Consider the following 23,925-nt stretch of genomic DNA (forward strand, 5'->3'; position numbering starts at 1 on the left):
ATCAGCTCTGGCTGCAGGTAGGCACCGTCATTTGAGTGCTGAAAGCTTACAATAGCAACGTGAAGAAAAATATGCCAAAGAGAGTTGGCGCCAGGACACAGCCCTGCTTTACCCTGCCACTGATCTTGAAAGCCTCCAATGATGCTGTATTATAACTGATGAAACTGTGCATGTTCTGCTGGAAAGAAAAAATAACATGCAGGAGCCCAGGCAGGCAGCCTATTTTCCGCAGATGTTTAAAGAATTTGTTGCTGCTGACAAAGTCGAAGGCTTTGGTGAGGTCTATGACGCAATGTGGAGTGGTCTCTGCTGTTCACAGCATTTCTCCTGTAACTGCTGAAGTGAGAAAATTATGTCAAGTGTCGATCAATCACCTCTGAAGCTGCACTTAGACTCAGAGTAGATGCTTCATGCCAGGGTCTGCAATTTGGTCAAAGCAACACAAGAAAAGACCTTCCCCACGATACTTAACAAGGAGATGCCTCGATAATTGTTAGTCATTGCGATCCCCCTTGTGTACAAGGTGACTATTTTTGCATCATACATGACTTGAAGCACAAATTTTTCTTTCCAGCAGAGATACAAAAGTTCATGGAAATTCTGCAGCAGTGCTGGTTTTCAACTTTTGGTGATTTTAGGGGGAATGCCATCATTTCCTGGGGCTTCACCACTGGCAAGATGGTCAGTGGCCTTGTTGAGCTCTACAATGGTGGGCTCACTGTCCAGCTCCTCCATGACAGGAAAGCCTGGAATGGCGCTGAGAGTTTCTTCAGTGACGGCGTTCTTCATTACATAGAGTTCAAGATAGTGCTCCATCCACCTTTCCATCTGCTTGCTAGGTTCAGTAGTGATCATCCCTGTCTTTGCCTTCAAGGGGGCGGATTTCTGGACATGTTGATTTCTTGATTCCTTCATATATCCCTCTAGTATCCCTGGATTCAGCAGATTGTGTGCAGTTGCAGAATTTCAACCAGTATTGATTGGCATAGTGCCGAGAAGTCTGCTGAGACTTGATACTGGCAGCTCTGAGAGTATCTGGGTTTTGTTTGCTGATGATTTGGTTGTAGTTCATGAGGGCTCTTCTTTTGGTGCAGTAACTGACTCCATTTCAGTCCAGTGAGCCTCAAACTAGGCAGCATTCCTCTGATCTTTTTCCCCATACACAGCAAGTGCAAAGTTATAAATGGTGTTGTGCAGATTATCCCACTTTGACACAGCACTCTGGTCTTGGGTTTTGTTGTTTGAAAGAGCCTGATCAAGGATTTTGAACTCCTGGGACGGTGGGACGGCAAATATTGATCTGAGGATGACCTTTCTTCTTGGAATGGTATAGTTTCCTTGGTTGAAGCCTGACCTTGCTACACACAGTCAGTGTCACAGTCAGTGCTGTGATAGGTAGGAGTGATGAGGACACTGTCGAGGGTGTTTCATCTGGTGATGATGAGATCTAGTTGGTGCCAGTGACGTGATCTTTGATGCCTCTAGGACGCCTTGTAGCGCAGCTTGGTTTGGAAGTCACAAACATCCATGGTAACAGCATAGCTCCAGCAACCTCTGTACAGTTTCATTCATCTTGCCAATTCCCTGGTTTCCTATGCATGTTAGCCAAGCTGTGTGGTCAGTATCCACCCTTGCGTTAAGGACCCCTAGAAGGTACAGTCTCTCAGTGTTGAAAATTCTGCTCATGTCAGCATAAGGTGCCACATAGAATTGATCCTCGACATTTGGGGTGGAGGTGAGAGTTGGGGCATATATACACGAGGTTAACTAGGCCCATGCTTGTTGACAAGCGAAGAGTATGAAATTTCCCTGAGCCTTCTGTGGGGAGTTCAATCATCCCGAGTAGAGTGTTTTTTAATGTGAAACCCACTCCATGCTCACATGTTGTCTCTTGAGTTTTCCCCTTCCAGAAGAATGTGTAATGTTTCTTTTTAAGGGATCCACTTTGAGCGAGCCTAGTTTCTTGCAGTGCAGCAATGTCCACAGTGAGCTTCATAAGTTCTTTGTTGATCATAGCTATTTTGCGTGCATCATCAACCTGTAGAAGGTCCTCAGTAAGGGCAGAACGCATGGTCCTTATGTTCCATCTTGCTCTGCAAAAGATTGGTACTTTCCTTGTTTGTCTTGCCTGGTGCATCGATTAGCAACCCACCTGTCAAGAGATGACTCTCTAATTTTCAAGCACCTATTGAAGCAAGCAGGTCATGAAGGGAAAGCACCTTACTGACAGGGGGTTGCCCAGCTTGAGGCAGGCAGTAGCTATCCAATGAGATGCGATGATCTCTCCCACCACCAGAAGTAACCTCTGGCGCTCGTGCTCTATGTCAATTAAGCAAAAGCTTATAACCAGGAACTGTTTTTTCCTGTGCTGTGCCAACATAAACAATGAAACTTGACTGTCCTCTCCAAGATGCAGGCGTGGGCAAATCGTATGGGGACCCTGAGTTGCATAAGCATCAGGGGGCCTCCCCCTCGGCATTGCTAGTTTTGTCTAAACGAAAGGATGAACCTGTTACTCTTTGGTACCAGCTTTGCTGCAGGTGTTGCCAGAAAGCTGTCTGATAGACAGCAGGTTACTGCCAACGGGAATCCACTCCTTGAGGGTAAACCTGTGAGGGTTTACTCCCATAGCTGCCTTCTCTCCTGAAATGCCTACAACTCAGTGGGGTTATTTACCCATAGCTGGGGATCTGGTTTATGGGCACCAGAGCATTACTACACCCTGGTGGGCCTGTATACCTCGCATCTGGGGGCCAGGCCTCCTCTGAGTTCCCTGTAGTTTAGCCGGGATCCATGAGGTACCCAGTTTATGTATGTCACCATGAAGAGAGGCACTACATAGGGCTTGCTGATGAAGGGGCTGTGTCCGGGCGGGAGAGTCTTACCCACTTGGCTCTCTTTTCACAATAGTTATGCTGCTAACCAACCATGAGAACTAAATGCAAGAGGTGACAAGCAGACTGGCCACTTCACACCACCCACTACCCTAAAACACTTGGCTCGTCACATCAACCGGAAGCACATATGGTGGATTTGCATTCACTTTTGACTATTTTGATCAGTTAGAGTTAAAATGGTAGAAACAGAAATGTGAAGTAATGCATTTTGAGAACAAGAATAATTGGAAATTTTTACTTTTTATTCATTCATGGGATGTGGGCTTCACTGGCTGGGCCAACATTTATTGCTATTCCCTAGTTGCCCTTTAGAAGGTGGTGGTGGTGAGCTGCCTTCTTGAACTGCTACAGTCCATGTGGTGTAGGTACATCTACAGTGCTGCCGGGAAGGGAGTTCCAGGATTTTGACCCAGCGACAGTGAAGGAACGGTGATATATTTCCAAGTCAGGATGGTGAGTGACTTGGAGGGGAACGTACAGGTGGTGGTGTTTCCATCTATCTGCTGCCCTTGTCCTTCTAGGTGGCAGTGGTCGTGGGTTTGGAAGGTGCTATCTAAGGAGCCTTGGTGAATTCCTGCAATGCGTCTTGTAGATGGTACATACTGCTGCTACTCTGCGTCGGTGGTGGTGGGAGTGAATGTTTGTGGATGTGATGCTAATCAAGCGGACTGCAGAATGTTATGGATTGGGGGGGGAGCGGATTTTAGTAAAATAAGGCAGGATCTGGCCAAGGTAGACTGGGAACAGCTACTTGTGGGGAATTCTACAGAAGACCAATGGGGGCCGTTCAAAAAGGAAATGGGGAGAGTACAGGCTCAACATGTTCCCTTTAGGGTGATAGGAAGGAGTAACAAACCCAGAGAACCATGGATGACCAGAGATATTCAGGATACAATGAGAAGGAAAAGAGAGGCTTTTAGCAGGTACAAGGAGCAAATCAGCAGAGGCATTGGTGGAGTACAGAAAGTGCAGGGTGAAGCTTAAGAAAGCTAGGAGAGCAAAGAGGGGATATGAGAAAGCTCCAGCTGGTAAAAGTAGGGAAAATCCCAAGATATTCTATAAGTATATCTATGGGAAGAGGATAACCAGTGAAAGAGTAGGGCCCATATGGGACCAAGGGGGCAATCTATGGCTGGAGCCAGAGGACATCGGTATAGTGTTGAATGAATACTTCACATCCGTCTTCACCCAAGAGAATGAAGATGAAGGTATGGAACTCAGGGAGAGAGACTGCGAGGTTCTTGAGAAAATTGATATAGGGAGTGACACAGTATTGGAGGTGTTGGCAGACTTAAAAGTGGACAAATCTCCAGGTCCAGATGATTTGCGTCCCAGACTGCTGGGAGGCAAGGGAGTAGATCGCAGGGTCTCTGACTCAAATTTTTAATTCCTCTCTGGCCGCGGGGGAGGTGCCAGAGGACTGGAGAACAGCTAATGTGGTTCCACTATTTAAGAAGGGTTGTAGAGATAAGCCAAGGAATTACAGGGCAGTGAGTCTCACGTCAGTAGTAGGGAAACTATTGGAGAAAATTCTGAAGGAGAGAATCTATCTCCACTTGGAGAAGCAAGGTTTGAGCAGGGATAGTCAGCATGGCTTTGTAGAGGCAGGTCATGCCTAACAAAAGTGATTGAATTTTTTGAGGAGGTGACCAGGTGTGTAGATGAGGGTCATGCAATTTATGTAGTTTATATGGATTTCAGCAAAGCCTTTGACAAGTTCCTACATGGGAGACTTATAAAGAAGGCAAATGCACATGGGATACAGGGTAATTTGATAAGGTGGATTCAAAATTGGCTTAGTTGTAGGAGACAGAGGGTGATGACAGAAGGATGCTTTAGTGACTGGAAGCCAGTGTCCATTGGCGTACCACAGGGATCTGTGCTGGATCCCCTATTATTCGCCATTTATATAAACGACATAGATGACCACGTGGGCGGTAGGATTAATTAGTTTGTGGATGACACAAAGATTGGCCAGGTGGTTAACAGTGAGGTTGAGTGTCTTGGGCTACAGGAAGATATAGCCGGGATGGTCAAATGGGCAGATAAGTGGCAGATGGAATTTAACGCTGAAAAGTGTGAGGTGATACATTTTGGAAGGAGTAATTTGACAAGGAAGTATTCAATGAACGGCATGACACTAGGAAGTTCTGAGGAACAAAGGGACCTATGGCGTGTGTGTCCATAGGTCTCTGAAGGCGGAGGGGCATGTCAGTGGGGTATTGAAAAAAGCATATGGGACACTTGCCTTTATCAATCGAGGCATAGATTACAAAAGTAGGGAGATCATGTTGGAGTTGTATAGAACCTTGGTGAGGCCACAGCTGGAGTACTGTGTGCAGTTCTGGTCGCCACATTGTAGGAAAGATGTGATTGTACTGGAGGGGGTGCAGAGGAGGTTCACCAGGATGTTGCCTGGGATGAAACATTTAAGTTATTAAGAGAGGTTGGATAGACTTGGGTTGTTTTCGTTGGAGCACAGAAGACTGAGAGATGACCTGATCGGGGTGTACAAGATTATGAGGGGCACTAACAGGGTGGATAGGGAGCAGCTGTTCCCCTTAGTTGAAGGGTCAGTGACGAGGGGACATAAATTCAAGGTGAGGGGCAGGAGGTTTAGGGCGGATGTGAGGAAAAACCTTTTTACCCAGAAGGTGGTGACGGTCTAGAATGCGCTGCCTGGGATGGTGGTGGAGGCGGGCTGCCTTACATCCTTTATAAAGTATCTGGCATGTCATAACATTTAAGGCTATGGGCCAAGTGCTGGTAAATGGGATTAGGTAGGTAGGTCAGGTGTTTCTCACATGTCGGTGCAGATCCGATGGACCGAAGGGCCTCTTCAGTACTGTATGATTCTCTGCTTTGTCCTGGATGGTGTCCAGCTTCTTCAGTGTTGTAGGAGCTGCACTCATCCAGCCAAGTGGGGAGTATTCCATCACATTCCTGACTTATGCCTTGTAGATGGTGGACACTCTTTGGGGAGTCAGAAGGTGAGTTACTCATCGCAGGATTCCTAGACTCTGACCTGCACTTGTAGCCACAGTATTTATATGGCTAGTCCATTTCAGTTTCTGGTCAATCATAACTCCCATGATGTTGATAGTGGGGGATTCAGAGATGGTAATGCCATTGAACATCAAGGGGTGATGGCTGGATCCTCTCTTGTTGAGGATGGTCATTGCCTGACACTTGTGTGGCGTGAATGTTGCTTGCCACTTGTCAGCCCAATCCTGGATATTGTCCAGGTCTTGCTGCATTTGGACATGGACTGCTTCACTATCTGAGGAGTTGTGAATGGTGCTGAACATTGCACAATCATCAGCAAACATCACCACCTCTGACCTTGTGATGGAAGGAAGGTCATTGATGAGGCAGCTGAAGATGGTTGGGCCTAGGACACTACTCATCTTTAATAATCCTACCCAATACACCGTAAATGTTAAAGGTCTTGATGTAGTAGTGGAGGAAAGAGATCTGGGTGTGCAGATACATAAATCCTTAAAATAAGTGAACAGGTTTAAAAGAACACTGTTAAGAAAGTAAATAAAACAAAACTGCAAATGCTGAAAATGTGAAATGAGAGCAGAAAATACTGGAAATGTATAGCAGGTCAGTTTGGATTTGTAAAAAAAAGTCAGGTTAACATGCCAGATGTTTAGCCTTCATTAGAACTGAAGACCAAAACATAATCAAGCAATAAAGCTTAGTAACAAGACAGTGGGAGGGAAATGTTGTGGGGTTGGCTGAGGGGAGAGTGAAGAGAATAGCCATCTCTATCAGAAACTAAAAGACTTAAAAAGAAGAATGTTTAAAAATCCACAAGAGAAGATCGCATAAACAAAAAAAGCAAACAAATGTTGGAAATGGGAGAAAGAGGAAAAAAGCTTACAACTGTAATAGTTTTGAAAAAAAACAAGAAGTGCTGGCAAAATGGGGATGAAATTGGACATCAACGGTGATACAAAACAGGCAAAATTGCATTTTCCAATCTACAAGGCATATTTGATATTTAATTCTGAAGGAGTCAGTAGAACATCAGATTCTGAGGGGGCTTGACAGGGTAGATTTTGAGAAGATGTTTCCAGAAGTGGGGGAATCTCGAACTAGGGGACATAGTTACAGAATAAGGGGACACTCATTTAAAACTGAGGTACGAAGGAATTTCTTCTCCCAGAGTTTAGTAAATGTCTGGAATTCTCTACCCCAGAGAGTTGTGGAGACTAGATCACTGAAAGAGTTTTGAGATATTGGGGAGTTGAGGGCTATGAGGAGTTGGCACGAAAGAGGAGTTGAGGCATGGGGTAGGTCAGCCAGGGTCTTATTGAATGGCAGGGCAGGCTTGAGGGGCCAAATGGCCTACTACTCCTATTTCTTATGTTCCTATGAACTGAATAACAGGTGATAGTTGTGATACCACCTGCTTTGTGTCCCCATCCATGACCAATTTCATCCCCAATGATTTTCCCAGTCTAAAAAGAGAAAAAAAAATCAGCTAACGTTAGGGATGCAGGCAACCTTTCTTTCTAGATCTGTACTCTGACGAATGATCTATAATCTAAATGTCAACTCGATCCCTCAGACACCGATATTTTCCATTCGTCTATTGCTTCCTGGTAAATTTTTCTTTGCCTTTTTCCTACTTGCAAGACTTTTTTTTTTAAACCTGCTCACCAGGACGTATCCTGCTGCATTACATCCCCAGAGAAATGGAGTGATAACCTAATAATCTTTTTGTACCTGGACTATTATTGAATTGGCATTTACGTGAGAACTCTTAATTGAAAGTTGGCTGATTTTTCATATGAGTGATACATTTGTTCCAATATTACATTTTTTTCCCATTTTTTAAATTAAAGACGTATTTGCCATTTGGTATACTGTCTGTATGAGCCAAATGGTACTTACAGCTGTTAACTTAATTACAAATTATTTTTAAATGTTCATGTTTTTAAATCCAACATTGGGCTATAGTTTGGGTCTTCTAGAAGTGATGTATCAATCGCTACCAGGCCTTACTATTAAATATTGGTCTGTATTATACTTGCTCCACCAGGGTAATAGGTTTTATTTTGTAATCCACAATGTACATTGTAATCCCAAACCTGGAGACTAAGAAAGAATGGTAAGCTTCTGCTTTTCTATTCTGCTGCAAAACGTAAGGGTTTCAAGGTTTTGTAGCGAAATATTTCTGAAGTTTCAAAACAAGGAGCAAAATTATTCTGATGGCAGAGTGTCCTGCCCAGCCACCAGAGAAGTTCGCAGGGAACACATCCCTGCTGATCATGGCTGCCTTGCAGCCATTTAACACCCCACGGAGCATTAGTTGGCTGGAGGCAGACGTCCAGCCTCAGAGAGCTGTGGGACAATCTGCTTGACTAAGAGCTCTGTCATCCTGGCAGTGCCACTGGGAATGGTGGCCACTGCTGGGATACAAGCTGACCCCAGAGTCAAAGTGCTGAAGCCCAAGGACACAGGGAAGTCAAGGGTCTCACAACGTGGAGGAGGATGGACGTCATGATTTGGCAGGTGGGAATGGAGCACCTGGGGGACTCAAGCCTTGGTGGGGAGCGCTCAATCTCATAAGGGCCCAGTAATGGAGGTGTCCTTCTGTTCTCCTGCCTGAGGCCTCCATCCTCACCCCTTGTCCCTGAACTTATAATGCCAGACTCAAAATGAATGCTGGGGTGGGAAGTAGTCTTTAAGTGGCCATTAATTGGGGCTAGGATGGATGGATTGCCTTAGGCATTACCTACCACCCTGTAAAATTGCAGGCAGGTTGGGGGTGGGCAGGAGTGTGGCGGGCAGGCCACACACCCCCTACCTTCAAACTCGTTGGTGGGGGCCCATCAAATTCTGCCCTAGCCTGGAAATGTGTGATGTCTGCATGAAGGAAGGAAGGTTTTGTGCACCTTAAGCTGTAGAATCCATTTTTACTGTTCAGCTAATGAACACTGACATAACAGTTTAAAATTTCATCAGAGAATCGTATAATGATATACTACAGGAGACCATTGTGCCGTTGGCAGCTCTCTGAAAGACCATCTAATTAGTCTTACTCTCCTGCTCTGTTCCTGTAACTTCAAAATTTTTTTCCTTCAAATATTTATCAATACCCTTTTGAAAGTCACTGTTAAATCTGCTTCCACCACTCTGTCAAATAATTTCAGATACCAGTCTCTTATACTGTTGCAATTATCAGTGATTTATATTTCTATTCTGCTGTTCTCTCTGAGTAGTTAAGAACATGTAAAATTCTTACGCCGTCACAGACTTTTAGTTTAAGCTCAGTATATTAAAAAAAAAGTAGCAATACTTATCAAAGCACTGCAATTGACATCCTTTAATTAATTTTTCATCTTCCTGTTGACTTTTTGGGGGAATTTTTTTGTCGACAGCATCAAGGGAGTTGACTAGAAGTGATTCATTCAACAGTATGAAGTCGTTCAATTTAAAATACATTTGATCATAATTTTTCACAAAAGGTTATTGTTACTTATGCTTTTATGCATCTTGAGTTTTGACCTTAAATAAAGATAACATTGTTCAACAGCTACCACACATTTTGTCTTTTATAGCTTCCACAGTATTAGTCACCAGCAATCATTTATACAGAAATTGCCACTTTTGCCTGAGTAAATGTGGGCGATTCATTGAAGTGGAAGATTGCAATTCCAATGAATTTGAACAAAGATGAAAGTATCAGCTGTCCACAATGATAATTATAATAAGCATACAGTGTAGATTGAGTGGTTTAGAGCCTAAACAGCAATTCAGAATGTTCTAAAAAACCATCTTGAAATGGTTTCCTTCACAAACAGTCTTCTGCAGACTTTTCAAAATGCACAGCATAGTAGACGGATGCTTAAGGTCAGACATAAGTAGTCAGCACAAGTAGCAGAATGGATAGTGAGCTGGCTATGAATCACAAAACAGAGAGTAAGGGTTAAAGATTGTTACTCAAACTGTCAAAATGTGCGAAGTTGTGTTCCTTAAGGATTGGTGCTGGGACCATAGTTGTTCACCATTGACATAAATGATTGAAGTCCAATTTCAAAATTTGCAAGACACCTAATTGGGTGTAGCTAATAGAAAAGAAAAGACTAAAGACTGACCTAAAAGAGGTGTTAAGGTTTGTAAAAAGGGTTTGATAGGGTAAGTAAAAAAAAAATGCTTCAACTTGTGAGGGACACAGAACTAGGGGTCATAACTATAACATAGTCACTAATAAATCCAGTAGGGAATTGAGGAGAAACTTCTTTACATTAACAACAACTTATATTTATATAGCATCTTTAACATAATGAAATGTCCCAAAGGGCTTCATAGGAGCATTATAAAACAAAGTATGACATTGAGCCACCTAAGGAGTTATTAGGTCAGATGACCCAAAAGCTTGATTTTAAGGAGCATCTAAAGGAGGTTTACCCAGAGAATGTTTAAAATGTGGAACTTGCTACCACAGCGAATAGTTGAGGCAACTAGAATAAATACATTTAAGAGGAAGCTAGATAAACACATGAGGGTAAAAGGAATGGAAGGAAGGATATGTTCATGGGGGTTAAAGAAGAAGTGTGGAAGGAGGCCTGTTTCTGTGCTGTGAATACTATGCAATATTGCTTCACTTTCAGTCAGGGCCTTTTTACAGCACTTCTCTGAAACACATATTACAAGGTGTATCTCTAGTGTGATTTAAAAAAATCTATAAGAGGGTGTTGCTATAGTGTTAGATGTTAAGAAAGTGCTAAAGTCAAAAATAAACATCGCACCTTACAGAAATAGCTAATTGTTTTTAGCATGTTTTCAACATACTGCAGAGCTGTGGGAGACCCAGCAGCTAGAACACTGGAGACTCTCAGCTGGTAGGTCAAAGGCTGAACCTCAGTTACTTATAGATGCTTGTGCTCTATTTTCCCCTGAAAGTAATAAAATGAAAAGTTGTCATGAAGAGAAATTATTGGAAATTATTTTTAGAATGGAATTGAAGTGGGGTTTGTGCCCGTGTGTTTGAGCGTGTGTGTCTGAATTGGAGTAAAGCTAGCTAGTCTGGATGCTTTGATGTATAGTAGTATTGAGATGTTAATTAGATAAACATAAGGAAGTTAAAAGGTAAAGTTTAAATTTGCATTTGTTGAATAAATCTTGTATCTGGCTAGAAGATGCCATGCAATGTATTTATTTTTTTCACCTTGCTAATAAAATTGGTGGAATGAAAAGATATTGTTGGTGGAGAGGTAAAATTAAAAACCTAGTAATACAATGGAAAATTTACATTCAAAGGAAAAGCTAGGTGTAAACAGAAAGGAGTTTGTGTGTGTAAGTCAGAGGCATTTAAGATCTAACCAGCCTGTAAGCCTACAGTTGTGTCTGCAAATGAACCAAATTGCAAGGAACCCCATTTTGAACTTGTAAGGTCAAATGTGCTTTGCCTGGTGTCCATTTAAACATAGAAACTAGGAGCAGAAGTAGGCCATTTGGCCCTTCAAGCCTGCTCCTCCATTCATTATGATCATGGCTGATCATCCAACTCAATAGCCTGTTCCCGCCCTTTGATCCCTTTTGCCCCAAGAGCTATATCTAACTCCTTCTTGAAAACTTACATTGTTTTGGTCTCAACTACTTTCTGTGGTAACGAATTCCACAGGCTCACCACTTTCTGGGTGAAGAAATTTCTCCTCATCTCAGTCCTAAATGGTCTACCCGATATGCTTAGACTGTGACCCCTGGTTCTGGACTCACCCACATTGGGAACATCCTTCCTGCATCTACCCTGTCTAGTCCTGTTAGAATTTTATAGGTTTCTATGAGATCCCCCCTTATTCTTCTGAACTCCAGCGAATATAATCCTAACCGAATCAATCTCTCCTCATATGTCAGCCCCGCCATCCCAGGAATCAGCCAGGTAAACCATCGCTGCACTCCCTCTATAACAAGTACATCCTTCCTCAGATAAGGAGACCAAAACTGCACTCACTATTCCAGGTGTGGTCTCACCAATTGCAGCCAAGACATCCCTGTTCCTGTACTCAAATCCTCTGGCTCTGAAGGCTAACATACCATTTGCGTTCTTTACCGCCTGCTGCACCTGCATGCCTTCAGCAACTGGTGTACAAGGACACCCAGGTCTCGTTGCACATTCCCCGCTCTCAATTTATAGCCATTCAGATAATAATCTGCCTGCCTGTTTTTGTTACCAGAATGGATAACCTCACATTTATGGGTTATTGTTGCCTTGGTGAAGATTTACCTAGGAGTGATTAATTTTGGGATTTATTTAAAAGTTATTGTGGTGGTAATTTGCGGATGTGTATATGTTTAATTTGTTGTTAAATTAATAAATGTTTAATTTAGTTTTATATAAAAATCCTTTTGAGGCTCGGTGGTCTTATTCCTGAATTCAGAGCTGCACCTGAACATACCAATTGAAAATATAGGTTATGACAGTTGTTCAAGTTTCCCTCTGGGCTTTAAACAACTCAGCCTTTACCAACTGCTGTGTCATAACAATGTAAACTTGTCTGACATCAGGATTTTTTTTATATGTTGTATGATGTTTTTCATGATCAGGACTATGTATCTTGCTATCATTATTTGCTTAAGACTTTCCAAACCAACATACCTCTTATTTAATTGCAGGGAACTCATTTTATTGAGCTGTGCTGTCAGCGAAACATCCCCCTCATATTTCTACAGAACATAACAGGTGGGAAAGAAAAAGAACATTTTCACCCCATATTTTGGATATGGCAAATTAGGATAAGAGCAATATCTGTTCATTTAGTTGTGAATTATATGCTTAATAATACCTTATAGTCATGGTATTACAAGAGATACAGAAATGAAAATAGCCAAGAAAGATGCGTCCCAAAGACAGTAAAATCTTCTACATCTTTGCAGTTTTATACTCTTTTTTAGTCAATTTCATTTTGTGTTTTAATAATAGAAGGGACCATTTTAGACTATATTTCTCAGCATCCTTTCACCTCCCCTTAAAAGTTTAAATGGTAACTTAGCACCTGTAGACATACCTAAGAATCAGTCCTTCTCAACAAATTTCTCTATGGGGCCAATGCGAAGTTACTGAGATGGAGCTTTTACTCAGGTAAAATTACCCTTTTATTATTATTGTGAACTTTTGTATTTGTGCTTGTGCATTCAGATTCTGTCAATTCCATTTCCACATTGTGTGTGCGCTTTTTTTCTCCATATAGCTCTACCCTGCAGATCTCTGCTGTTGTCCGTGTGACATCAAGTACTGCCCCAGAGCCATTGCCTTGACATATACTGAAAACTGTCTCTGTCTTTTGCATATTCAGATCAATTCATGTTATCTGCCACACCTCTTGTGTTACATTAACAGTTACAAATGCACCCAGTACTGTTGGTGAACTGTGGCTTTAAATAAAAATCTGAAATAATTCTTTCACTTTCAGCAGTGTTGCTATAAGAGCATTTAATGGATAGTAAATGCCTTCTCTTGCCATTTTTACAGCAGCATTACCCCGAATGATTTCACCACAGCCTATCCACTCTATAGCAAAATAAATGTTGACTGAACCTTAATGGACAAGCCTTATAAATGAAGATAATTATAACAGGCAGATTGCAAAATTAAAAAAAAAGATGCCAACAAAGAATTGTATTGGCTGACATCTCAGTATCTGTCCTTTATCCAGAATTATATTCTCCTTTAATTACTTTGAAATGTTTTTTAAATTTAGAGTTTGAATGCTGAAGGCTTAGTAAATATGGTCTAATTAATTATTACTTCCTAACATAAGGTTTCATGGTCGGAAGAGAATATGAAGCTGGTGGAATAGCTAAGGATGGAGCCAAAATGGTGACTGCAGTTGCATGTGCAAATGTTCCCAAAATTACTGTAATTGTCGGTGGTTCCTATGGTGCAGGAAACTATGGAATGTGTGGAAGAGCATATAGGCAAGTAGCTGTGCTACCTGTTACTCGATACGACGTTTGTTCCAGTTAGAAATCTGAAATAAAAATGGGAAATGCTGGAAATACTCAGCAGGCCTGGCAGCATCTGTGGATTGAGAAGCGGAGTTAACATTTCAGGTCAATGACCTTGCATCAGAACTGAGAAAAGTTTGAGATACAGTAGGTTTTAAGCAAATGACAGGGTGGTGGTGGGGTGCAGGTGGGAAAAAAAAACAAAGGAAATGTCTGTGATTGGGTGAAAGACAGGAGTGGTTAAATGACAAAAGAGTTGGCGGTGCAAGGTCAATGGGACAAGTTGTGGAACAAGTAAACAAAAAGATGTGGCTAAAGGAGGAGTGAGTGGCAAAATTGTGAACAGCTGCCTGTTTCTGCTTGTATGGGATCCATGTTCACTTTTGCTAACCTCTTACGCGTACCTATAGAAATTTTTACAATCTGTTTTTGTCTCTTGCTAGTTTTCTCTCATATTCCATTTTCTCTCTCTTTATCAATTTCTTAGTCATCCTTTGCTGGTATCTAAAACTCTCCCAATCCTTAGACTTACCACTCCCTTCAGCAACATTATAAACTTTTTCTTTCAATCTAATACTATCTTTAACTTCTTGTTAGCCAGTTAGATCACTTTTCCAATGGGGTTTTCATTAAGGGAATGTGTATTAATTGTAATTTTGAAGTATCATCATATCATTAATTTGATACAGAGTCCTGTAACCATTTTGATTAATTATAATGAAGGTCAAAACTGTGGATGTGAATGATTGTGTTAACTGATGTAGCTATATTTCATCAACGAAAAATCCTAAAAAGAGAGAAAAGACTACTGAAGTGCCACAACCACAGTCAATCTAATCTAATTGATCTTACCAAATAACCAAATTGATCGAACCTGCAGTTAATATTGATTAACACTCAGTAGATACTCAAAAAGAAGAAATGAAAAACCAAATCTGTGATTGTTCTCTGCAAGACCTCCAAGGGCAGATTTTTATTTTATGGAACAGACAATTAAGTTGCATGTGCTCATATCAGCTGATGGAAACAGATGTTTAACTAAGCTCTACAGTGCCATGACAATTAAGATAATTACAAAAACATCGTTAAATTGTAAAGATAACGGGTTTAATGTAATATAGCAGCAAATTGCATTCCTGCAGAATACAATACCACCACATTGCCCTGTCCAATATTAAATGCACATATTAAAATCTGTACATGCCTGAGAGAAAAAAGGTAGTCAAATTTTGGATAGAGTCTTTTCAGCAGAGGTTCAACCCAATATGTTGACCAATCTTTTCTCATTCAGGAACAACATTTATGGCTATATTTCAGATTTCCGTTATTCATAGCTTGAAAAAAACAAACTAATAACATTTTCATTTATTTTTAAAGTTTCTTCAGGTAATTATAAGACTGTTTTACAAGCTGAAATAAAATGCTCATGTTGCAGAATACTGTTATATTAACCTGGTTTTCAAGGCTATGTAGAAGTGAAAAGGAAAAATGTACATCATCAGCAAAAAAATGCCCTTATGGATGTCTAGTACATAAAACCTATCTAGAATTAGAACCTAGAACAGCATAGTCGATCGGTCCGCAATATCAGTGAATTAGACGTGTCAATTTAAAAAAAGTATAATTTCCATGTCTTAAACATTTAAGTTTCTATGATAAAGCTAAACAAACATATTAATGATTTTTCTGGCAGCTGATGTCCTTCAGTTCACGTTTGTTGCTGTATGTTTTATCATTACTACATTTATACTCATTGCCTTGTGGAGTATCTCTGATTTCTTTTATTTTTAGAAAAGAAGCTCTGATTTGCAAAATTTGCGGTACTGTTAGCTTGAATATATGAACAAGGAGCAGGAATAGGCCATTCGGCTTCTTGAGCCTGCTCTGCCATTTAATAAGATATAGTCTGATCTGATAGTAACCTCAAATCTGCATCCCTCCTACACCCGATAACCTATCACCCCCTGGTTTACCAGGAAACTATCCACCATTGCCTTAAAAATATTCAAAGACTCTGCTTACAGCGCCTTTTCAGGAAGAGAGTCCCAAAGACTCATGACCCTCAGAGAAAATATTTCACCTCATCTCCGTTTAAAGTGGCCGACCCCTTATTTTTAAACAGTGACCCCTAGTTCTAGATTTTCCCACAAGAGGAAACATCCTCTCCACATCCACCCTGTCAAGTCCCCTTTGCATCTTATATGTTTCAATCAAGTCACCTCTTCCTCTTCTCTTCTGAACTCCAGCGGCTACAAGCCTAGCCTGTCCAACCTTTCCTCATGAGACAACTTGACCATTCCAGGTCCATCTGGTAAACCTTTTCTGAACTGCTTCCAACGCACTTACATCCTTCCTTAAATAAGGTGACCAATACTGTACACAGATGTGGCTTAACTAGTACTCTGTATAACTGAATCGTAACCTCTGTACTTTTGTATTCAGTTCCCCTCACAATAAATGATAACATTCTGTTAGCTTTCCTAGTTACTTGCTGTACCTGCATCTAGTCTTTTGCGATTCATGCACTAAGACATCCAGATCCCTCTGCATCTCAGAGCTCTGCAATCTCTCACCATTTAGATAATATGCTTCTCTTTTATTCTTCCTGCCAAAATGGACAATTTCACATTTTCCCACATTATACCCAATTTGCTAGATCTTTGCCCACTCACTTAACCTGTCTTTATCTTTTTGTAGCCTCCTTATATCCTCTACGCAAATTACTTTCCTACCCATCTTTGTGTCATCAGCAAATTTGGATACCATCCCATCCATTGCTTCATTCAAGCCATTTGTATAAATTTTAAATAGTTGAGGTCCCAGCATTGATTCCTGTGGCACTGCTTGTTACATTTTGCCAACTTGAAAAAGACCCATTTATGCCTACTTTCTGCTTTCTGTTAGCCAGCCAATCTTCTATCCATATCAACATGTTACCCCCATACCATGAACTTTTATTTTCCTCAATGACCTTTGATCTGGCAATTTTTCCAATCCCTTATGGAAATCTAAGTACATTCTGCTTTTTGCCTTGAGTTTTTTAGTGGGAAGGGGAGATATTTATTTACTGTATTTATTAATGAATGCCATTAAACTTGATTTTCTGTTTTCTCTATCAGCCCAAGATTCCTCTACATGTGGCCAAATGCACGCATCTCTGTGATGGGAGGTGAACAAGCTGCTACTGTTTTAGCTACAATTACAAAGGACCAAAGGACAAGGGAAGGAAAAGGGGTGGGTACCAATGTGATGTGGGGCCCCTTCAGGTAGCATAGTTTCATACATAGAACTGTGACAGATGAGGTTGAGGCCCCTAGCCAAGCTCCATACAGCTCCAACATCGATCTACCTGGCAATGTGGAAAACTGCCCTAATATGTCCTGTACACAAAAAGCAGGACAAATCCAATTTGACCAATTACCACCCCATCAGTCTACTCAATCATCAGTAAAGTGATGGAAGGGGTCATCAACAGTACTATCATGCGGCACCTGTTTGTTGATGCTCAGTTTAGGTTCTGCCAGGCCCACTTAGCTCCTGACCTCATTACAGCCTTGGTTCAAACATGGACAAAAGAGCTGAACTCCTGAGGTGAGGTGAGAGTGACTGCCCTTGGCATCAAGGCCGCATTTGACTGAGTGTGGCATCAAGGAGCCCGAGCAAAACTGGAGTCAATGGGAATCGGGGAAATCTCTCCACTGGTTGGAATCATACTTAGCACAAAGGAAGATGGTTGTGGTTGTTGGAGGTCAGTCATCTTAGCTCCACGACATCACTGCAGGAGTTCCTTAGGGTAGTGTCCTCGGCCCAACCATCTTCTGCTGCTTCATCAATGACCTTCCTTCCATCATGAGTCAGAAGTGGGGATGTTTGCTGATTTTTGCACAAATGTTCAGCACCATTCCCGACTCCTCAGATACTGAAGCAGTCCATGTCCAAATGCAGCAAGACCCAGACAATATCCAGGCTTGGGCTGACAAGTGGCAAGTAACATTCGCTCCACACATGTGCCCGGAAATGACCGTCTCCTACAATAGAGAATCTAACCATCAGCCCTTGACGTTCAATGGCATTACCATCATTGAATCCTCCACTATCAACATCCTGGGAGTTACCATTGACCAGCAACTGAACTGGACTAGCCATATAAATACCGTGGCTACAACAGCAAGTCAGAGGCTAGGAATCGTGCGACGAGTAACTCGCCTCCTGACTCCCTAAAGCCTGTCCACCATCTACAAGGCACAAATCAGGATTGTCATGGAATACTCTCCACTTGCCTGGATGAGTGCAGGTCCCACAACACTCAAGAAGCTTGATACCATCCAGGTCAAAGCAGCCTGCTTTGTATATCAATGGGAAGACCCTATCCACCCTGTTCATGCCCCTCATAATCTTGTACACCTCGATCAGGTTGCCCCTCAGTCTTCTCTGCTCCAAAGAAAACAACCCAAGTCTATCCAACCTCTCTTAATAACTTAAATGTTTCATCCCAGGCAACATCCTGGTGAACCTCCTCTGCATCTCCTCCAGTGCAATCACATCCTTCCTATAATGTGGCGACCAGACTGCACACAGTACTCCAGCTGTGGCCTCACCAAGGAAGAGTGAGGGCCCATAAGGGACCAAGGGGGCAATCTATGGGTGGAGCCAGAGGACATTGCTGGAGTGTTGAATGAATACTTCACGTCCATCTTCACCCAAGAGAATGAGGATGAAGGTATTGAACTTGGGGAGAGAGACTGCGAGGTTCTTAAGAAAATTGATATAGGGAGTGACAAGGTATTGGCAGGCTTAAAAGTGGACAAATCTCCAGTTCCGGATGGTTTGTGTCCCAGACTGCTGAGGGAGGCAAGGGAGGAAATCGCAGGGGCTCTGACCCAAATTTTTAATTCCTCTCTGGCCACGGGGGAGGTGTCAGAGGACTGGAGAACAGCTAATATGGTTCCGCTATTTAAGAAGGGTTGTAGAGATAAGCCAAGGAACTACAGGGCAGTGAGTCTCACGTCAGTGGTAGGGAAACGATTGGAGAAATTTCTGAAGGAGAGTAACTATCTCCACTTGGAGAGGCAAGGTTTGATCAGGGATAGTCAACATGGCTTTGTCAGAGGGAGGTCATGCCTAACAAAAGTGATTGAATTTTTTGAGGAGGTGACCAGGTGTGTAGATGAAGGTAGTGCAGTTGATGTAGTTTATATGGATTTCAGCCTTTGACAAGGTCAAACCCTGGGATACAGGGTAATTTGATAAGATGGATTCAAAACTGGCTTAGTTGTAGGAGGCAGAGTGTGATGACAGAAGGATGCTTTAGTGACTGGAAGCCAATGTCCAGTGGCGGAACACAGGGATCTGTGCTGGGTCCCCTATTATTTGTCATTTATATAAACGACATAGATGACTATGTGGGGGGTAGGATTAGTAAGTTTGTGATGACACAAAGATTGGCCAGGTGGTTAACAGTGAGGTTGAGTGTTTTGGGCTACAGGAAGATATAGACGGGATGGTCAAATGGGCAGATAAGTGGCAGATGGAATTTAACGCTGAAAAGTGTGAGGTGATACACTTTGGAAGGAGCAATTTGACAAAGAAGTATTCAATGAATGACATTTTACTAGGAAGTTCTGAGGAACAAAGGGACCTATGGCGTGTGTGTCCATAGGTCTCTGAAGGCGGAGGGGCATGTTAGTGAGATGTTGAAAAAGGCATATGGGACAGTACCTTTATCAATCGAGGCATAGATTACAAAAGTAGGGAGATCATGTTGGAGTTGTATAGAACCTTGGTGAGGCCACAGCTGGAGAACTGTGTGCAGTCTGGTCGCCACATTATAGGAAGGATGTGATTGCACTGGAGGGGATGCAGAGGAGGTTCACCAGGATGTTGCCTGGGATGAAACATTTAAGTTATTAAGAGAGGTTGGATAGACTTGGGTTGTTTTCTTTGGAGCAGAAAAGACTGAGGGGCAACCTGATCGAGGTGTACAAGATTATGAGGGGCATGAACAGGGTGGATAGGGAGCAGCTATTCCCCTTAATTGAAGGGTCAGTCACAAGGGGGCATAAGTTCAAGGTGAGGGGTAGGTGAGGAAAAGCTTTTTTACCAGAGGGTGGTGATGGTCTGGAATGCACTACCTGGGAGGGTGGTGGAGGCGGGATGCCTCACATCCCATTAAAAAAGTACCTGGATGAGCACATGGCATGTCATAACATTCAAGACTATGGGCCAAATGCTGGTAAATGTGATTAGGGAGGTACGCCAGGTGTTTCTCACGTGTCGGTGCTGACTCGATGGGCCAAAGGGCCTCTTCTGCACTGTGATTCTGTGATCTATCGTCTTATCTCTACCTTTTCGCCCATTTCGATCCCTTCCCCCCACCACACCAGAGCCATCTATCACTTGCCCTGCTTTCTACCCTTAATGTCACCATTAGCACATTCCTTAGAAAATATCACCACCGTCAACACCCCTTTGTGCTTTTGTCTATGACATCTTTGGCAATCTCTTCTTTGCCTCCACCTATCACTAGCCCTCTATCCAGCTCTACCTGTCCCACCCCTCCTCAATCAGCTTATATTTCACCACATTTCTATATTTCTTTAGTCCTGATGAAGCTATTTTTGTTTTTGTTTCAGATTTCCAGCATTCACAGTATTTTGCTTTTAACGCCCCAATGTCGTCTTCCCCTTGTTATCTCTTACCTCCACCCGTATGAATTCTACATCTTCTGATCCAAGATCATTTCTTGCTATCGTACTTATTCCATCTCATAGTAACAAAGCTACCCCACCACCCTTTCCTCCCTGCTCGTCCTTTCGAAAAGTCATGTTTTTCTTGAGCTACTTGATGCCCACACGGCCAAATGCTGCTTTGATGTCAAAGGCAGGCACTTCTGGAGTTCAGCTCTTTTGTCCATGTTTGAAACAAGGCTGTAATGAGGTCAGAAGCTGAGTGACCCTGGCAGAACTGAAACTGAGCATCAGTGAGCAGGTTATGGCTAAGCATGTGCCGCTTGATATCACTGTTGATGACCCCTTCCATCACTTTACTGATGATTGAGAGTAGATTGATGGGGCGGTAATTAACTGTGTTGGATTTGTCCTGCTTTTTGAGTACAGGACCTACCTGGGCAATTTTCCACATTGCGAGATAGATGTCAGTATTGTAGCTGTACTGGAACAGCTTGGCTAAGGGCGCAGTAAGTTCCAGAGCACAAGTCTTCAGTACTATTGCCAGAATATCGTCAGGGCCCATAGCCTTTGCTGTATCCAGCGCCTTCGGCTGTTTCTTGATGTAGTGTGGAGTGAATCGAATTGGCTGAAGACTGACACCTATGATGCTGGTAACCTCTGGAGGAAGCTGAGATGGATCATCCACTAGGCATTTCTGGCTGATGATTGTAACAAATGCTTCAGCCTTATCTTTTGCACTGATTTGCTGGGATCCTCCATCGTTGAGGATGGGGATATTTGTGGAGCAGCCTCCTCCAGCGAATTGTTTAATTGTCCACCGCCATACGTGTCTGGATGTGGAAGGACTGCAGAGCTTAGGTCTGATCCATTGGTTGTGGAATCGCTTAGCTTTGTCTACCACTTGCTTTGACATGCAAGTAGTCCTGTGAGTATTTACAGCATTTTATGTTTTGCTTTCAGATTTCCAGCATCCACAGTATTTTGTTTTTCTCTTAGAAGCTTGAGAACTAGATGATGAGTTTCCAGGATTTAGTCATGTATGTAATCTGGAAGTCAGGAATTGCTGTTTACTTGTATTGAATTGGAACATAATCAAATTAAAGGAAATAGGACAACAACCACTGTCATTAACATTTCACTGTGTTGCTTTAAATATCATCCTGTAATATGCCATTAGTTTCAGAGTTTCTGTACTTTTCCTGTAGTTCTCTGCAGAAGATGAATCAGCTCTAAAGGAACCAATCATCAGGAGATTTGAAGAAGAAGGCAGTCCTTACTACTCTAGCGCCAGGTACAAAAATAACTAGTTAAAGTTCTGTGTGCTTTAAATCGACGAGATAAAATAAGATGGCTCTACCCAGTATTTTTGCCCTGATAGAATGCAGATGTTACTTATTTAAATTTACAGTGTCACAATCAGTCTGCTTGATTGGCACCCCATTCTCCACAACTTAAGCATTCATTCCCTCCACCCCAGCACACAGTGGCAGCAATGTGTACCATCTACAAAGTGCACTGCAGCAACTTGCCAAGGCTTCTTCGACAGCATCTTCCAAACCTGTGACCTCTACCAGCTGGAAGAGCAAGGGTAGCAGCTGCATGGGAACAGCACCACCTCCAAATTCCCACCTCAAGTCGCACACCATCCTGACTTGGAACTGTATTGTCTGTCTTTCATCGCCGCTGGGTCAAAATCCTGGAGCCACATCCCTAACAGCATTGTGGTGTACCTTCATCACATTGATTTCAACATTTCAAAAAGGTAGTTCACTATCACCTCAAGGCCAATTAGGTGACATACATATTGCCCTAGATCTTTGGCTCGGCAAGTGGGCCCCTTAAAACGACCCGTGGTGATGTCGGGCTGGCGTCCCGATATCATCGTGTGCCATTTAGATTTTCAGTTTGGCGGGCAATCACCCGAGGCGGCTGCTCGCCCGCCGAACTGTCAAAGGCTTATTAAGGCCATTTAAATATGAATTAAGCTAATAAACTGAGCTGCCCGTCCGATCTTAAGGTTGGCAGGCAGGCGAAGAGCCCAGGTGGCCTTCGCATTTTTCATGGAACCTCATCTACGGGCAGGATGAGGTTTCATGAAGGGTTTATTAATTCAATAAATTTTTTCATTAATGTTCACTGACATGTCCCAGCTCATTTGACACTGTCACATGAGGGGACGTATCTTAAAATTTTTTCCTTTCTTTATTAAAATTTTTGGGAACTTAAACTAATCTCCCTGAGGCAGCTCTGTGCCTCAGAGAGACTTCTGTGCTGTTTCGTGCACATGTGTGAAAGAGCGCAGGCCCCTACTTGGGGAACACCCGCCTGCCCGCAAAGGGAGCACTCAGTGCTTCCAGGCATGTGTCACACTGGGCGGGCCTTAATTGGCTCCGCCCATGTAAAATGGCAGCACAGACCTGATCGGGGGCACTGGTTGGGTCTGTGCCCACCCCTGCACAACCCCCCCGACGGGGGAAAAATTCTCCCCATGAATTAGGAACAGGAGTAAGTCATTCAGTGCCTTGAGCCTGCTCCAGGTACTCTGCTTAATTAATTTGATAAGATTGTGGCTGATCCGATTGTGGTCTCATCTGATTTACTTTCCTCTCTATCTGCTATATCCTTGCATCCCCTTTGTCAATCAAGAATCTATCTAATTAGCCAAGAAACGAATTCCACAGATCACCAACTCCTTGACAGAATAAAAAAAATCTCATCTCCAATTTAAATGAGAAACCCCTTATTTTTAAACTGTCCCCAAGTTCTAACCTCTTCCACAACGGGAAACATCCTCTCAGCATCCACCCTGTCAGTTTCCCTCAGGATCTTATACGTTTTAATAAGATCACCTCTTATTCTTCTAATCTCCAATGGATACAGGCCCACCCTGTCCAAACTTTCTTCATGAGATAACCCCTTTATCCCAGGAATCAGTCAAGTGAAATGTCTCTGAATTACTTCTAATGCTATAATATCCTTTCTCAAATAAGGAGAGCAAAACTGCACAGATGTGGTCTCACCAACATCCAATGCAATTGTAGCAAAACTCCCCTACTTTTATATTTCATTCCCCTTGCAATAAACAGCAACGTTCCATTTGCCTTCCTAATCACTTGATGTGCCTGAATGTTGACGACTTTGTATGTACCAGGACACCCAAATCTCTCTGTACCACAAAGTTTTGCAATCTTTCTCTATTTAATAGTATACTGCTTTTCTATTCTTACTGCCAAAATGGACGAGTTCACGTTTTCCCACATTGTACTCCATCTGCTAATTTTTTGTGCACTCACATAACCTATCTAAATCCCTTTGCAGGCTTTTTATATCCTCCTCACAATTTACTTTCCTACCTATCTTTGTGTCGTCAGCAA

General features: G+C 42.5%; 1 protein-coding gene across 1 annotated transcript in view; it reads left to right on the top strand.

The window, feature by feature from the left end:
• mccc2 (methylcrotonyl-CoA carboxylase subunit 2) overlaps positions 1-23,925 on the top strand; it is a 122,142-nt gene that overhangs the window by 86,128 nt on the left and 12,089 nt on the right. Inside the window, exons 13-16 of the mRNA XM_041186323.1 lie at positions 12,531-12,597; positions 13,676-13,832; positions 16,982-17,096; positions 21,757-21,842. Of these exons, the coding sequence (XP_041042257.1) occupies positions 12,531-12,597; positions 13,676-13,832; positions 16,982-17,096; positions 21,757-21,842 (425 nt within the window). The remainder of the gene's footprint in view (positions 1-12,530; positions 12,598-13,675; positions 13,833-16,981; positions 17,097-21,756; positions 21,843-23,925) is intronic.

This window comes from Carcharodon carcharias, chromosome 4 (assembly GCF_017639515.1).
Source record: "Carcharodon carcharias isolate sCarCar2 chromosome 4, sCarCar2.pri, whole genome shotgun sequence".
In the NCBI taxonomy this organism is placed as follows: Eukaryota; Metazoa; Chordata; class Chondrichthyes; order Lamniformes; family Lamnidae; genus Carcharodon; species Carcharodon carcharias.